The sequence below is a fragment of the Lemur catta genome, chromosome 8 (assembly GCF_020740605.2).
Source record: "Lemur catta isolate mLemCat1 chromosome 8, mLemCat1.pri, whole genome shotgun sequence".
Lineage (NCBI taxonomy): Eukaryota > Metazoa > Chordata > Mammalia > Primates > Lemuridae > Lemur > Lemur catta.
The window spans coordinates 62,633,506-62,652,185 of NC_059135.1; the positions used below are offsets into that span (position 1 = coordinate 62,633,506).

Consider the following 18,680-nt stretch of genomic DNA (forward strand, 5'->3'; position numbering starts at 1 on the left):
GGTTTTCTGATTGTCATCTGAATGGTAAATCATTAGATAATTCTAACTCCACATTCTGAAGCTGCTAGTCCATTAGCTCTCTGATTTTTCTCAGTGTTGCATATAATTGCAGTAATAATAATAATTAACATTGATTCTAAGGCTCACAATGTGCCAGGCACAGTGCTAGAACTTTGCACGCATTATCTCATTAAAAATCTTCAAAACAGAAGACTATTCTGAGACTTAAAGAGGCTAAGAAACTTCCCCCGGAACACTCAGCTACAAGAGGTGGATACTGGGTTTGAAAGCAGGTCAAGGCTCTTAGCTAATATGGTACACTATAAAGGTGTTATATTAGTTAAGCATAAAATCTAAAATTCCTCTATTTAACTTTAAAACACTCCAGAGTCTGGTCCAATCATCCTTACACACTTTAGCTAAAATGAATTCCTATTAGTGTTCAAAGTGATCTAGGCCGTATTTTTCCATGAACATTGCATTCTCATTTCCCATTTTGTTATTCAAGAGCAACAAAAATATTTTAAGCAGTTACCAGCTACTAGGTACTGTATTAGTATTGGCTTTAAAGAAATAAAAGATACTGCCTTTGCCTTTAAACAGTTCATAGTCAAGACAGAAGAAAACTAATGACTGTAACGTAGCATGTATTGAGTTTCAATTAAGGTAAATCCTAGAAGCCAGAAGAACATAAGGACAAAAACACCTAATTCACTCTGAAGGGATGAAAGAATGTTTCAAAGGGAGGTTATGCTTAATCTAAATAAATCTTAATGAATAAGAAAAAGTCAACCAGACAAAAACAAAAAGAAATGAGGGGCCAAGGGATTATAGACAGAAGGAACAGCATTTTAACAGGCTTGAGGGAGCCTGTATCTATCTAACTAGTAGAATTTAAGACTAAGTTTAACTGAAGATGTTTAAAAATCACTTTCTTAGAGAGGCTTTTCTTGACAACCCCCAGATTTGGTAAATTGACCGTTGCGGACTCCCATAACAAACTTTACTTTCATTCTCATTGTGAAACTCATCACACTTTGATTAATTTTTCACTGATTCTCTTCCCTACTAGATGAAAAGATCATATTCATCTTGTTCACTATGTATCCTCTAGCATTTAGCACATAATGGATGTGCACTAAGTACCTGTTTAGTAAGCAAAGAAATGGAGAATAAAAATGTGGGGAAACGACAAATACCTCAGTACAGACTGAGTAAATGGAAGGCATATGCTAGGATGTGGCAGGAGATGAACAAGAAGCACTAAGGGCCTTATATGCCATGCAAAGGACTCTGAAAATTATTATATCTTGAAGGTAACAGGGAGCCCTTGAATGAGTTCAAGTAGGCAAATGCCTGTTCCTGGTTTACATTTTAGAAGGAGTACTCTGGCAGCTGAGGTTTGGGGATGGTTGAGAAGAAAAAGAAAAACCAGTTAAGAAGTGGTTACAATAGTCCTCATGAGGAATGAGTGGGAACTCACACCAAGGCCAAGACAGTGGGAAATGGAAAGAAAGGGCAGATTTTGGACTCCTTAGGAGAAAGAATCTACTTAACTTGCTGATTAATTGGATATAAGGGTCGGATAAAGAAGTTGATGGTGGTTGTCAAGTCATTATACTATGAAAGACAAAGAAGTTTTGAAGAGAAAATAGTACACTTAGTTTGGGTCATATCAAGTTTGATATATTTATAAGACAAATGAGCAGAAATGTCTAACAGGATGCAACGTCTGCAACAATAGACAGAGGTTAAGGCATAGGTTTGAGCTATAGATTTGGAAGTCATCAGCATGGAAAGCAGCAGTTCTGAATCTTGGCTGTTCATTAGATCACCTGGAAAGCTTTTTGGAAATCTGAAACTTGATTTCTATCTCCATAGACTTTATTTAGTAATTCTGAGATAAGCTTGAGGCATTATTGTTATTAATTTGATTCTGATCCATTTAAGAACAATTAAGAACCACAGATGGGTATTTTAAGTCATGGTATAGATTAGATTCGTGTTTTTCCAACAGTAGGTTGCACTCAGTAAGAAAGATTGAGATGAAATTATCTGAAAAATTATGATAATAACAACTATAATTTATTGAGCTCCTATGGCAGGAACCATGCTAATGACTTTATATTATTTCTAGTGGAAGGGAAACCAGAATGAGGTACAATGAAATCAATGAAAGTCAAGGGACACCTCTTTCATCAAGTCTTCCACAGTAGTTTCAATTTATCTTGATGTCTCTTATCTCAGTTTGGCTTTTGGAATAGACTAATTTATACATAGCTATATAATTTAGGTGTCTATAACCTGAAGCAGTATAATGCAGTGGTTGACAGCAACAGCTCTAGAGCTAGACTTCCTGGTTTAAATCCCATATCACCCTATCCTTTACTGGCAATTTTGACCATAGGCAAGTTACTAAATTTCTTTTTTAGTATACTATATACACTTAAAGTAGAATGTGTGTGTGTGTATGTATGCACACATATGTACTAAATATGTGTATATATAGTATGCTTTAAATATGTGTGTATATGCATATACACACACACAGAGACATATTTGTGTGGGGTCTGTGTACACATATTTGTAGCTTTCTCCTCGATTTCACCTAGTTCAGTGGGGATAATTATAATAGACAATATTTATTAAGTTAGGCACTGTTTAAAGTATTAATTCATTAATTCATTTCGTTCTCATTGTAATGCTGAGATTAACATGTTAGTATCCTCATTTTACAGATGACAGCACTGAGGAAAAGAAAGATTAAGTAACTTTCCTAAGGTAAAAATTGCCAGTGGAATTTTTATGGAAGTGGAAGATACGGGATTCAAACACAGGAGTACAGCGCTAAAACCTCAGCTCTTAACTCCTGTGCTATACTGCCTCCCTCCTTACTATACAATAAACTTAATAGATTCTTAAGAGATTGAATTAAATTTGGAAAAAGAAAATAAATGGGTAGGAATCATGGTATACATTTATATGTAGCACATTTAGCAATATAATGCATTAGAACCTATTTCTATTGCCTTTTAGAAAGAGGAGTTTGATGAAGGAATATTCAATTATATTTTAATTTATTCTTCTTTTTGATATTCTTTTATCATCATTTTTAAAAGGCTTGGGGTAAAGAAAGGGTTCTTTTTCTTTAAATGTCCTTTATCTGCTTTTTGAGGAAGAAAACACTATTTAAATGTTTTAAAGCAACTCAAAGCCCAGTGATACCCAAGGTGTCTTCCAGAAATGAGTCTATGATTCTAAAACAAGTACTAAAAATTTACTGGGCCCCTAACATATGTATGGCTCTTTCCCAGGCAATATGAAGTCACAAGGATTAACAAGAACAACTTCATAAAAACTTCTAGAAAATAGGATTTTCAAATAATGCAGATTTCTACAGGAAGAAATGAAGTATTCTCAATTATATGGGTTTCCTTTTGTTATAAAAATAGAGTCAGAAGAACACCTGTGTCTGGTTTTGTTTCAATTCACCCTTCTGGAATTTCAGGAGTTTTACTTCTGACATATCCTTTATGGATGATGTACTAAGTGAGTATTAGATTCCAATTTTTTCATAATTACCACTTACAGATGACATCTTCCTGGGTCTGATACCAAAAGTCATATCCCAGCTGTCACATCTAAAAGAAATCTGGTCTTGGATATTACCCAGCTTTTTTTCTAACCTTGAACAATACTGAAATCCTCTTGTGTATGGAGTAGAAGAAGGTAATATTAAAAGTATTAGCAATGATAGTTTAATTTATCCTTTCTAAATGAACAAAGAGCAAAGCTAAAATATTCAGTGACTTCATGATTAGAAGTAGCAACTTCTATTTCCAATATTCCCTAAAACAAAGTCCTTTTTATCCAAATATTCACCATAGTGACATGAGTATTCATTGTATTAAAGTGATCCTACTAGATTGTCCTTGCTCTAGGAAATGTCAAAAACAAAGCCAAAGCTAAATCAGATTACCTACCAATAAAATAGCGTTTACATCAGGGACAAGCAGGAGGTCTCTTAGGATCTGAAATCTAGGACTTTTTAGTGCTTGTGGATAGGCTGAGAAATGCTCTCACGTGCAATTCTGATAGAGAATTTTATTAAAATCCTTCATTTTGCTTCTACCCCCTACCTTGTCTACTAACTACTAAATCTACTCAGGAATTTAATTTTCATTTTCAAAGTCTCAAGAGGGTTAGAGCTCTGAAAATGACTTCAAAATATAGGTACTGCTCTTTTGTTTTTCATTTTTCCCTGGGAATAAGTAGATCAGCAAAGAAATGTTCTCAGTTGAGATATCATAATCTAACATTCAAGACTCTACACTATATGGTCATGAAAAACCTTTCCTGTGATATAGTCTGAATTACCCCCACTGGACTACAGCCAAAATGGACTATTCTTTAGTACTCAAGCACATTTTTTGCTTTCTATCTCCTTACCTTTAATCATGTTGTTTCCTCTGCCTGAAATGACCTTTTCCCTATCTTGGCCAGTCTTCAAGGTCAACCTCAGATGCTATCTTTTTCATATATCTCTAACTCCCCATAGCCTCTCCTCTCCCTTCCCCACTTAGCCTGAAGCATTCTGCCCACTGCACTGAACTCCAGCAAAATAATTTGTACCCGTTTCGTCTCTCTTTCAAATCTCTAAGGCAGTCACTACTTTGTACATTCTGTTATAATTACTTGTATACTATTTAGTGTTTATAACTCACTATCTGCGACCTACTGAAGGCATGGACCTATTGATCTTTATATCCTTGCCCAGTACAGTGCTTACCGGAACACTGCAGGGCTTTGTATCGTTGGTTGGTTCGTTTGTTTTAACAAATTGTATTATTCTGAGATTTAATTGACTCTCTGCCAATTTTTGGGAAATAGCTGCACATTGAGGAAATTGCTCAAGAGAAGAGAAATTAAGAGATGTAACAAAATGTAACATTTAAGCATTTGAATTTCATCCAAAAAACAAATTACTCACTTGTACTTAGGAGCTTATTGACAATTTTTAAGCAGATAGATGTTTTTACATTAAATAATCACCAGCAATTCAAAATATTATACTCTCTCAAATAGGAAATTGAATTGTTCTATTCATATATATAGTACTCTATTTATAACATATTTAATTTTAATCTTTCATTTAGAATAAAAAATACTCACTAATAAATAAAATTATTAAAACAAGTTGCATTTAATATTCAGTGAAATTTTTTGTCCTGGACACTTTTGAGGACTAATAACTCAGATCATTAAACTATGTAAACTTGGCCCTATTATTTTCTTTAAATCAATTTTTACCCCTTAATTTTAATCTTAAGGTATAACCAAGAAAGACCTGAAGTCACTTTTGAATTTGCCCACAGGCCTACTTATCTTTCTGTCACGAATTACGTAGTTGTTATATTAATAATATAGGAAAGCAAAGAATCTACACACATACAATCCTAACAGTTTAAATCAGCCTAGTAAGCAAATGCAAAAAAACTTTAAATACAAAATTTTTCATCAAGTCACGATTCTTATTGTCAGTAAATGGTAGAATTTAATCGGATATAGAATGTTCTTTGCATTTTTATAACCATCTTTATTTCAGTGTAGCATATGTTTTGAGATGAATTTCTTATTTGATAAGGGGAGTGAGGGAGAGGGAACAAAAATAAACTGCATGACTATTGTTACAAAGGCCTACCAATAGCCCATCCTACCTCTTAGAATGTATACGATAAAGTCTGTCAACAAATGATGTTGACAATAATGTGCTTGTTATATGACAGCTACTATTATAAGTGCTTTTTATACATTAACTCATTTAATCTTCACAAAAACTCTTTGCAGTATGTGCCATTATTATCCCTATATTTCATTTGAGGAAGCAAGCCAAGATCATACAGCCTGTAAGTAGTATAGCTAAGATTTGAACTCAGTGAACATGGCAATCCAGACATGGAACCACGGAACTACTATACAGCCTCTTACTACATCCAGCTCTTACAAACCAGAAGAATTTGCAAACCAACTTTCTATTGCTCTAGTACAAGAAAACAGGCACTTTGGAGGCACTCTTAGGCAGCATGTCCCAGTCTGGGATTCTGGAGAAACAAGGGTTTTGCATCTGCTCTGCCTTCCTCCCTGCCACTTTCAGCAAGCACACTAGTGTGAAAGAGAAGAGAATAATGCCTGACTGTCCTCCAGTCGGTGGCTAAGGTCTACTTCCACACTGGTTGCTCCCAATCCCGTTTCTTAGAGCCTGAGGTGAATACTATTCTCCCCATTTTATTCAAAGGACTCTCTAAATGACCTAGTTACCATGAGACACTTCCACACTTGCTACTCTTTATTTCCAAAGTTTAATCCCCATTAATATTGAATAAAGTTAAGTAATACGGAAGGAGGTCAAGACCCCCTTTCATAATATTTAATTACCATGCCAGGCCTGGAATTAAACTGGATTGGTTACATCTCTATTTTGAGCTGATTCTTGGGGTCCCTGCTTCTGCCTCCTACCAATGGGCTAGGTCCACCTTCATTCTGGCTGCAGTAAGAGGCTGTATAGACACCAACAATGATGGCTTCTAACTATTTCATTGATTCAGTTTATAAAGCCCTGATATAACAAATTATGCATTCTAAAAGAGTTGTCAATAAATTTATGGAATGCATAATGATACAGTTTGACCCAAACTTTTATTTCTCTAATACTAAGAAATTTACATGAGGAAAAAAAGAGTTATATGTAACTCATCCTAGGATTCATCAGTTTACAGATTAAATTAAAACTGTAGCATGCTGCTTATGAAAAGTCAATTCAAAATGTGCACACAGTTCATTGTATACATTTTCTTATAATCTCCTAGAAAGCAGGAAATGACTTTTTCTTTTTTCTATTCCTTACAACACCAAATACAGTAATGTGCAAATGATCAGCTTTCACATAGTGTTTACAGAATTGAAGAATTACTCAAATGGTTGTTTACAGACAGCCTACCTTTAGAAACCTTTATGATATATAATGAAATGCATGTGTAAAATAGTACAGACAGGCAACCTTTGTAAAAAGAAGATGACCAAACATTACTGGGCAGATTTACAATCAATTTTATCATTCAAAAGGTTAAGATCATCTTGCCACATAGGAAGAAGAGTTGACATTATATTTAAAAGTCTGCTGCATTTAACTAGTCTTTACTTTTTAATGTAATGTACTTTGACACAGTAACAGAGACATTTCTCTCTGATTTGTAAAAGAGCAGTGCTAAGACACTAATTCTTTCACCTTACAAAATTAATGAGACATTCTCATTTAAGTGCCACTAAAGGAAAGTAATCAAAAATCTTTTTGGTTGGTTCTTTTAAAAGGTCACAAATACAGTGAAAAATAGTAGAAAGCTGTGAAACCAATACCTAGAGGAATCCCAAAGCAATGCCAAGAAACAGAATGTACTCATGGTGACTAATACATGCAAATACTGGAAATAAATTCTAACAGATTAAACAGGTTTTGTAGCAACTAAAAGGTATATTCAAATCATTCCAAAATTAATCAAGCTTAAGAATATGGCAATCTTCCCTACTAATAAGAATATAAGCTGGTTAAGTAGCCTGAATAACATAAAAATTATAGCCAATATCAGTAGGTAGAATTTTTTCAGTGTGTTTTTAATTAAAAAGGAGAAACCCCTTAACTGCATCAATTCAGTTTCAGACTTCCTTAAAAACATTCTTTTTTAAATCTATGTCATTTCACCCTGATGAGGCATTAAATCATAATCATGCTACAGACTCATAAAGAAAAAAAAAACTATCTGTTGAGGAATGCTACATCATTTTTGTCTCTTTTTGATCATTTAATATGAGGTATCTGACAAGTGTTCTAAAATTGAGGCAGAAATATGTGTAACACCAAAAAAATACATATTTCCTTCAAAATCTGAATGTCAAACATAGGTAGTTTCTACCCAATATGTAATTCTGAGGATATGCTATAATAAACCAAAGTTAAATGCATCGTAACTTGATAGGTAAAAATAGTTTAAAATAAATACCAGAGTTTCAGGACAAGATAGATGTCAGGACAAAATTCAAGTCTTTTGCTGTGATGATTCTCTATTCTTTGTAGTTAACATGTTTAAGATAGCCAAGCCTTTTCAGTTTGAAAATGAAAGTAAGCAAATGCCAAAGCTTTCCGGGTCAAAAATCTTCAACAACCTCAAATGCTACAAGCTTTCTTTGTAAAAAACAGATTTATAATCTGCTTTCACCTATGAGCAATGCTTTAGCAGCTATATACAATAAAAGCACTAAGAACATAAGTGTTTCAATAGATCTGAAAAATGATTAAAACCAATGCCTTTTAAAACAGTTCAGATATTGCAATATAAATTTCAGGAAATTAGCTTATAGTCCAGATGCTGATAAACATGAATCTACTCACCAAACTTTTATTGCTGTGTGGCATACTATAATGGTAGCAGCATTGATCTGTATGCTTAAGAAATTCCAGATAATAAAAAATATTTGTAATATATCACTATTTGTAAGCAGATAGCTATTATATAGGCTTATCAGTTTGATCAATTTATGGTATTTTTATCACTTGAAGTAAAAGATGCAGAGTGACCCTATTCAGGCTGAATCTGGAAAAATCTGAAGAGCCCCAAACCTTGCTTTTATTCACATCCAAAAAATCTCTTCCTTTACTCCTCACTTCCCAAAAAATGCTAAAGTAAACACAAAGACAGCCACACACACACACACACACACACACACACACAGAGGCACGCACACACACACACAGGCACGCACACACATACACACACATTTCTAATTCAGATTGTTTAGCTGCTGTCCATTACTATAAATATTACTTGCTCAAATGTCCTAAGGAAAATCTGACAATAAACAATTACATTAATGAATATATTCTAAATGAGTAAGAACTAGAAAAGACAATAACCCTACATTCTAATAGTATCATCATAATTCACGAGGTCATACCTGATGACTTAGAGATTGAAAAGGCTCACACGTTCCAGACTGCATGACCTTTCTATTTCCAGAAACCCCTAAAGATTGCATTTCCTGTCTTAAGAATAGGTAATCACAGCCATCTCTATCTCTCAGCATCTTCAGGGCTAGTGAAGAAAATATCAAACAGCAGATCTGTCCATCAGTATCTGTTTAAGCCATCATCAAGATATCAAATCTCACATACTGTTTATCATCTCCCCATGCAGTTACAAACACCCCGTACTAAGAGAGACTGACACAGTTGTATTTGCTGATGCTGCTAATGCTGTCTGAAAACAGTAGGCTTACTGCTTAGAGCAATTCTGCATCATCCAAACAGAAAATAAGCCACATCCTTCAGGTTTTCCATTTCTGGTACTATAAAGATTTCACTTGCCATGGAGAGTTTGATGTTTTTTTCAGTTCTTTAAAAATAAACAATGCTCTATTTAATTAAGTATCCAATGTGTCTGTTGCAAATACCATGTTAAAATGTCAATTCTTAATTGTTAGCCAGCTTTCTCAATATATGACTAAGCTTTAAGCTTTATGATTTAACAAGCAAAATTATACTCTCTTAAAGGAATCTTCCCTCTAAACTACATGTATCATCATTTACCCAACCCATCATAATTACAAGTGCCTAAAAATGAAGGATTTTTATTCTGTCAATCTTTGATAATTGTGTATTATAGTAAATAGATAGGTAAATGGATATTCACTTTTTAATTTTCAGGAACTTCATTTATATTTAAGGTTCTTCTGAGCAACATACCTTTTTTATTTGTACTTAATATATTCTTCTAAAGAGTTTAACATGCAAAAGATAATGTGCTATTATCAAATTCCAAGACTGCAAAGTTAAACCTAGGAAAGAAATCTATGTAAGTTATTGGCATTTTTATTATGAATTTTCACTCTAATTCATCAAGGTTCTAGCAATGCTTCCTTTTATCACAATATAACAGAATCAGAAAATTTTAAGATTGATTAGCAGTCTGATGATAGAGAATCAATATTCTGTAAAATTATCATTGGAAATGCTGTCTCTTTATCATGTGGCGAAAGGCTGTATTTTAGAAATAAAGAAAACAAAAACCAAAAAGGGACTAAGATTTAGTCTTAGTCAATTTAACTTAGTCAATTTAACTAAATTCAAAATTAGGACATCAAGTACAACATACTACCCTAAAACAGTCTGAATTAATGACACTAAAAACACTTTCTTTATATCCCTGTGAAATAAACTAATTGATATTTGATAATAGTTAAAGTGCTATACAGAAAATGTTTTAGATAAATAACAATAACACATCAATATAATTTCCCTTCTCCCACTCACAATATTTGATGAGTATGATATATATTATCCTGGAGACTAGTCACAATGAATCTTAAGAAACTAGGCTTCTTTAGTAGACAGATCCACATTATCCTTTTACAGAAATTACTGCCTCTAACTGCACAGGTTCAGACATAGGGCTTGGTATTTTGGCTGTATGCATACGATGACATACGTGGATGAAAAATCACATGTAGACAAATACGATTTAGCTATGCTATATTTATCCTCTTATTGTAATCAAAATAGGTACTCATTCTTCAAGACCTCTCTCTCAATGAGACCTTCGTAAGCCACACCATCTCTCTTTATATATTCATTCTTTCGTGTAGAAAATATCAAGCATCTGTTATGTGTCAGGTGCTGTATAGTTGCTAGGGACTCCATGACAAACGCCACAAAGCTTGCCATCACAGAAAGTAAATAATTAAACAAGTATGTTTTGTTATGATTGAAAAATTAAAACGGAGATATGAAAGAAATAGCAGAGCATCCTGCCCTAACCTAGATATCGGAAAGGATCTCCCTAGAAAAGTACTGTTAAAACTAAGAAGATCCTGAGCAGGTCACATTCAAGGAACAGTAAATACAGCACGGTTAGACCATAAAGTGTAAGAACCCCAGGGAGAGAAGAGAAGCCAAGGCCTGATTATGGTAAGCCCCGGGAGCCATTTAAAGAGTTTGAGCTTTATCCTTAGTGCAATAAGAATCCATAAACATAACCAGTTTTGTTGTTTTAGATTATCCTGGTTAAAGCAATTGGACAGCAATTGAGTAAACCAAAACTGGAGGAAGAGAAAGTTAGGAGGATGTTACATAATTTTGATCAGAGGATGATGGCTTGCCCCAAAGAGGAGGCAGTAGGAATGGATACAATTTGAGGACTGAGTGTGAGAAATGAGGGAAAGAGAAATGGCACAGTTCATTCCTAATCTCCTATACTATTACAGATCTCATTTTACAAGCAATATACTTTCATCACATGCTCTGGCTTTTGTTATTTGTCCATTTCACGTGCATATGTTCCCTTTTTATAAGCGACAAAATCTTACAAAAGAATATTTGGTTTACATTCTTTCTGTGTTCTCTCATAATGTATATATTATGAACAATAAAAGTTATTAAATGAATAAATAAATGGGAAATAAGAAAATTGAATTTTCTTTCAGATATTTTGTCACAGCATGGATACAAACTTTGCTTTTATTCTCTGGATGTTATTAATTAACATATATAATATAATTTTCCCCAGTGTTTTCTTGCAAACACATTTAATTGATTTTTCCAATAAAAACAACAAACCAAGAGTGCAAAGAGGCTGTTAATGTCTCTATTATCTAGTTCTGCAGTCCCCAACCCCCAGGCTGTGGACTAGGATCAGTCTGTGGCCTGTTAGTAACTGGCCCACACAGCAGGAAGTGAGCAGTGGGCAAATTGCTGGCATCACCACACAAGCTCCAGCTCCTGTCAGATCAGTGGTGGCATTAGATTCTCATAGGAGCATGAAGCCTACTGTAAACTGTGCATACAAAGGATCTAGGTTGTGTGCTCCTTATGAGAATCTAATGCCTGGATCTGAGGTGGAGCTGAGGTGGTGATGAGAGTGCTGAGGAGTGGCTGCGAATACAGATGATCATTAGCAGAGAGGTCGACTGCACAATAAATGTAACGCACTTGAATCATCCTGAAACCACCTCCCACCTCCCACCCCCGGTCTGTGGAAAAATTGTCTTCCATGAAACCGTTCCCTGGTGCCAAGAAGGTTAGGGATCATTGATTTAGTTGATAAAATCTATTTAAACCAAAAAATTATTTATTTACAATCTACTACTCGACCCACTTAATGTAACTTAACATGACTAACCAATTACAACTATAAGATACCTATTTTTCAGATAACTATTGCTCTGTAAAAAAATTATTTATTCATACAATAGTCTACTCATGCCAGTGTTATTAAGGTTTGTCCACAATAACAAAGCAGAACGTCTCTATGCTTTTTCTAACAAGTCTGTCTAACAAATGCTTGATAAAAGCGAGGAGAGTAGCCAAAACCTAGCAGAAGAACATCCTTGGATTGAATGGAGAGAGAGAGAGACAAAAGGGTGTGTCTTAGTCCGTTCAGGCTGCTATAACAAAATGACACAGACTGGGTAGCTTATAAACAGCAGGAATTTATTTCTCACATCTCTGGAGGCTGAGTGAGAAGTCCAAGTTCCAGGTGCCAGCAGATTCGGCATCTGGTGAGGGTTATTTTCTCACTATAACTCATATGGCAGAAAAAAAGGGCAAGGCTACTCTTTGGGGCCTCTCTTATAACAGCACCAATTCCATTCATGAGCACTCCGCCCTTGTGATCTAATCACCCCCAAATGCCCCAACTGAGTATATTAGAGATAGGTTTTCAACATATGAACTTTGGGGGGACAAAAACATTCAGACCATAGCTCGGCAAAAAGCAAAAATTGAGGGCAATTTTATCTATTTAATAATTTGTGGAACATCAAAAAAATAATTAAGGATTGAATTTTAAAAAGAGTAAGAGCTTTAATAATAATTACTACACGTTTAGCGCTCACTTTTCATCTTTCAGGGACCATGTGATCCAATGCCCTCATTTTACAGATGAAGTAACCAAAATTTAGAGAAGTTAAATGATAAGCTCAAAGTCAGTTAGTAGCAGAGCCAAAGCCAGAATTCAGAATTCCTGTCTCCTAGTTTTCCTCTATGTAAATCACTGTCTTTTAATTATATTTTTGTAAAAATAAGCTATCTTTAGTAATTAAAATAACATTCATCTCAATATTGTTTTCTATATTTCTGTTAGGTTGGGAAACATAGTAAATACTTCAGAAAAAAATTGTATAAGAGTCACAAGTTTTCTATATTAAGGTTCTTTTTATCAAAGCAATCACCTTTTATTTGTATTAAAATTGACTTACTTCAGAGAATACCTCTGAAAATACAAGTAATTCATTTTGTTTGATGTGACATTATTTAGAAGAGAAAAGGTAGAAATAATAAAAAGATTAAATTATAGTATACCAAAAGTATAATGCAACGTAACCATTGAATATTTTGAACAACAGATGTTAATGACAAAGAAAAATATACATCATAACAGAATATTAAATGGAAAACAAGATCCCAATGTATTTATAGAGTACAATCTCAACAATGTAAAATATACTGAAAAAAAGAGACAAAATATAGAATTTCTAAAAGATGGCCTCCCAGTATGACTCATCTTATAAATATATACCTGCAGACTTCATGTTTTTCTTAAAAAAATAGGAACTAGTTTTTGAGGAGTTTTTTAATAGTAGGAAAAATACCCCTATTTCTCATGTGCTTCCTCTTTTCATTAAAAAATTTTTCTGAAATTTCAGTCTAATGTTTTACTCATATTTCTGCTCCAATTTCATGAAAATATTCAAATCCATTTCTATTAGATAATGTACTTTTAAAAATAATTCTTTATGAGCCTTGCATATCATTTCTTATGTGTGTATGATTGATTGTTTATTTTCACACTTTATTTATATTGGGCTAAAGCTGGTACAGACTGTTTTTGACAAATTAGCTCTCACAACAGTTTTAGTGTTATATAAAAAAAAATGGGAAAAATTTGTGTGGCATGACTTTGTGTCACTATTTGTCTAACTAATTGTAGTTTGATCTAAAGTGATTTTCATAAACAGCAGGACAATGAGAAGCACTGAGAGTATTGCAGAATACCTACTTCTCTTCTTTAAGAAGTGTAAAAACTGTCTTATTTTCACTTTTACAAGGAATATGGTTGAACATGGGGGCATAGGTCACCAAGTATGTATAGTGTACAGCAAAACTATCAGGCAAGAATACCATCTATATAGATGGTGAGGAAAGTGAACATTTCTGTTGAAATCCTAATTATTATGATAAATAATCACTGCTGCCTAATGGGGTAGATGTTGTCAGGTGCCACAACACCTGACACAGGTGTCAGATGATGGATTTGTACCTTAAAAAAAAAAAGAAGCCAGGGCTGGTGTGGTGGCTCATGCCTGTAATCACAGCACTTTGGAAAGCTGAGGTGGGAGGATTGCTTGAGGTCAGGAGTTCAAGACTCTAGTGAGCTATGATGGTGCCACTGCATTCTAGCCTGGGTGATAGAGTGAGAGCCTGTCTCTAAAAAAGCAAAACAAATAAACACACAAAAAGCCTTTACATGTGTAAACTGGTAAAGAGATGGTATCTTTTCAATATACTAATGAAAACATCTGTTTATAACTAGAATTAAAAAGACATGATGTATTATCAAACAGATGCCATTTTTTCTAATTTCATCATCATTCGACTAGTTCCCTTAGTAAAACTGTATAGTAGGTCACACAATAGAGGAAAATAAAATAATTTGCTGGATAATATTGTCTTTGTATTTGACTAATTGTTACAAACATACTTCATATCTATACAGACAAAAAAATCAGAAGATCAAAAAGGTGGAGAGAATCACTCATCAAAGTCCATTATGCAGAAATAACCTTATTGATTTTTACTAGTAGTATTTTACTATACATTTAAAATTATATTAAACTATTCATCTTGACCAAGTATTATATTATGAACATTTCCCTAAATCATTAATTATTTTTCTACAACATAATGTTTAGTGGCTAAATGCTATTCTATCAAATAGAGATACCATACTTTATTTAACCAATTCCCAACTCTGAGTATTTCAGTTTTTTCCATTCTTCAGTATTATAAATAACAGTGTAATAAATATCTTTATGTACACAGCTTTCCACATAACCTCTATTTCCTTAGAATAAACTCCAATAAGTGTACTGCATCAAAGGATGTAAATATTTTTGAGCCTTTAGATAAAAATTGCCAAATTTCCCTTCAGAAGGCTGTGTCTATTTACATTCTCCAACAGAAATATCTTGTTTCTTCCCTGTCTTGTCAAAACTGGGTTATCACACAGTTTGTATGGAGAATGATAGTCTCAATAAGTTAATATGAAAATAACAAAGGAAAACTGGGCATATATTAACAAAAAGGTTTAAATTAAAGATAACTAAACCAAATAGAATTATCTTTGTAAGTTTTCTAAAAATAACAACAAAAACTTGGGATAAATAAACCTTCCTTGTTTCTTTGCTTATAGACAAAGATATAACGATGGTCCCTAGGGAGTGTACATAGGATTGTAAAGCTAACCAACAACTGTTCGAATACAAGTTATTAAAAAAGGGCAAAAGAGACTAATTAAAAACCAATGCAATGATAAATGTACACTTAGTGTTAGTTTTTCTCTGTGACATCTGTGGAATGAATGAACCTCTAGAGAGGCAGTTGTTTAACCACAACAATGCTATTTTACTCATTGAAACAGAAAGACAGAAATCTGTAGCCTTAGGAAACCTTTCAAGTGACTATCAGGTATACCTGTAGCCAAGAAACTCCTCAGGGAGACCAATGAGCCTCCAAAATATCATATGTAAAGGCAATATTTTTTAATGTGTCAACTTATTCCCCCCAGCACCTTTCCAGTGTTAATGAGTGTAAAATATAAATAAAAATCCATAATGTGTTTATTCTTTAAAATTTTTCATTGTTAGAAAAAAAACAACAAAATAATGATCTTTTGAGTGAAATTTTTTGACAAACAGCTATCATTAAAATGCAATCTTGACTATTTCATTTAACATAATGACCTCCAGTCCCATTTATATTGCTGCAAGTGACAGGACTTTCTTTTATTACTTTTAATGGCTGAATAATATTCCATTGTGTATATGTACCACAATTTCTTTATCTATTTATCTGTTGATGGACACTTATGTTGATTCCATATCTTGGCTGGCCATTAGAATAGTGCTGCAATAAACACAGGAGTGCAGGTATCTCTTTAATATACTGAATTCCTTTCTTGGGATATTTATTCAGCAGTGGGATTGCTGGGTCATATGGTAGATCTATTTTTAGTTTTTGAGGAACCACCTTACTGTTTTTCATAGTGGCTACAGTAATTTATATTCCCACCAACAGGATACAAGTGCTCCCCTTTCTCAGTGTCCTCACCTGGCATCCGTTATTTTTTGTCTCAGTAACCATTTTAACTCGAGTGAGATGGTATCTCATTGTGATTTTGATTTGCATATCCCTGATGATTTCTCCCTCATATGTGGGAGCTAAAAGAGGGGATCTCATAGAAGTAGAGGGTAGAATGATGGTTACCAGAGGCTGGGAAAGGTAAAGAAGAGGGAGGATAAGGAGAAATTGGTTAATGTATACAAAAATAGATGGAAGGAATAAATTCTAGTATTCTAGTACAGTAGAGAGATTATAGTTAGCAATAATTTATTCTATATTTCAAAATAGCTAGAAGAGGCCAGACATGGTGGCTCACACCTATAATCCTAGCACTTTGGGAGGCTAAGGTGGGAGGACCACTTGAGCCCAGGAGTTTAAGGTTGCAGTGAGCTATGATGATGACCCTATACTTTAGCCCAGGCAATAGAGCAAGACTCTGTTTGAAAAAAATAAAAAAAAATAGCTAGAAGAAAAAATTAAAATGTTCCCAACACAAAGAAAAGATAACTGAGGTGATGGATATCCCAATTACCCTGACTTGATCATTACATATTGTATACATGTATCAAAATATCACATGTATACCAAAAATATGTACAACTATTATATAGCAATAAAAAACTTTATTAAAATTTTTTAATAAAAAATAAAATTAGTGTACAGTGGGAAAAAATGCAATCTTGGCAACACTAAGATTGTAAAGTGATACTTATGAAAAACTGAAGGAAGACAAGTTTGTCTATAATGCAGCGAGGTTCACAAATCACAAATAAATATGATTTTTAACAGTAAAAAACACTGAAAAGAAAAAAGTAAAAACCCTTCAAAACCCACCCTTTATCTATTTGACAAAAGGACTCATAGGTCTATGGATAAAAGCATAGGTGATAGGCAGACTACTGAGTTCAAATCCTGATTTTTACCTTAGCATTGGATATAGTCTTTCTGCCTGTTTCCTCAGTATAAAATAATGATAACCCTAGTAGGGTTGTTGCACAGATTAAATATGATTAATACAAGCAGGTAAATCAGTGACTGGCAAAGAATAATTGTTAAATAAATGTTTTGCTATTATCATCCTAAGATAGACTGACTTATAATATCCAAAAAGGAAAACCCAACTATGTAAAATAAAATTTAAAAATAATCAGAAATATATAACTAAGCAGTAGTATCCAAGCTCTGAGGATGGCAATGCAGATACTCCAGACCTAGTGGATCAGAACATGTTAAAAAAAAAATCAGTGCTGAATTACAACTTTTACATTTTAATGGCTTTGGAGACAAACATTGAATAAATCTTGTATTGGTTAACCATGAGCAAGTTGCTTAAGCTTCTAACCTCAGTTTCCTCACTTGTAAAATACAGTTAATAATGTTATCTACCTTGTAAAGTTATTTTGAAGGCTAAATAAGATAATATATATAAGGCAATCAGCACAGTCTAACATGTATAAGCTCAATAAATGATATTTATTATTACTGCTATTATCATCTCCACTATTGAGACAAGAATTAATGGATCATTTAAAAAGTTGATAAGCTAAAGGAAGGGGGAGAAAGTATGTAATGGAACCAGTTCCTTCCCCTTTCAACATATAGTGGTCATTTCTCTGCCCTCATTATTCTCAGCACTAGCAACATTTGCCTCACAATTCTGTTATAGAGAATAAATGTGGTTGCTATATTAATTGCCAGCTAGTTATCAAATCCAGCAACCTTTAGTCTTACTTTCAAGCTATCTGAAATTGTTTCACTACCTAGTCAAAAACTCTCTACAAATGTCCTACTGTAGTATTATATTTGATGACCTCTGTGGCTGACTCTGACAGACCTTTCCAATTTCATTAACCACTACTCTCTTATTCTTCTGATACTCCACCTAACCCCAATAGCTCACTATTCCTAACAATCATTCTGTGTTGTAAGGCCTCTAGCTTCATTCATGCTATTGCAACTGGATCTTGGTTCAGATCTTGGTGCTACCATTTATTAACTGTGGGACATGTTACAAGTTATGAAACTTCTGTGGATCTTAGTTTTCCTATCAGTAGAAATAATAATACCTATCTACATAGTGATTTTTGAGTATTAGATGAATTAAAAATATAAAGTGCTTAATTTACAAAGTGGCTTCTATCTAGAAAATAAGAAGTACTTAACAAGTGTTGTTGTCAGATTGCATGCCTTTGTCCCTCATCTTCATAGTTCTAAATCTGTCCATCAAAGTTTAACA

At 33.7% G+C, this 18,680-nt stretch overlaps 1 protein-coding gene across 4 annotated transcripts in view; it reads right to left on the reverse strand.

Annotated features, from left to right (window-relative positions):
- Positions 1-18,680, reverse strand: part of SLC4A10 (solute carrier family 4 member 10) — a 304,278-nt gene that overhangs the window by 205,595 nt on the left and 80,003 nt on the right. Inside the window, exon 1 of one of the 4 annotated variants that reach the window (XM_045558893.1) lies at positions 9,007-9,087. The exons of the other annotated variants lie outside the window; for them this stretch is intronic. Coding sequence (XP_045414849.1) covers positions 9,007-9,087 — 81 coding nt within the window. Of the gene's footprint in view, positions 1-9,006; positions 9,088-18,680 lie in introns of those variants that run through there. 4 annotated transcript variants of the gene reach the window in all.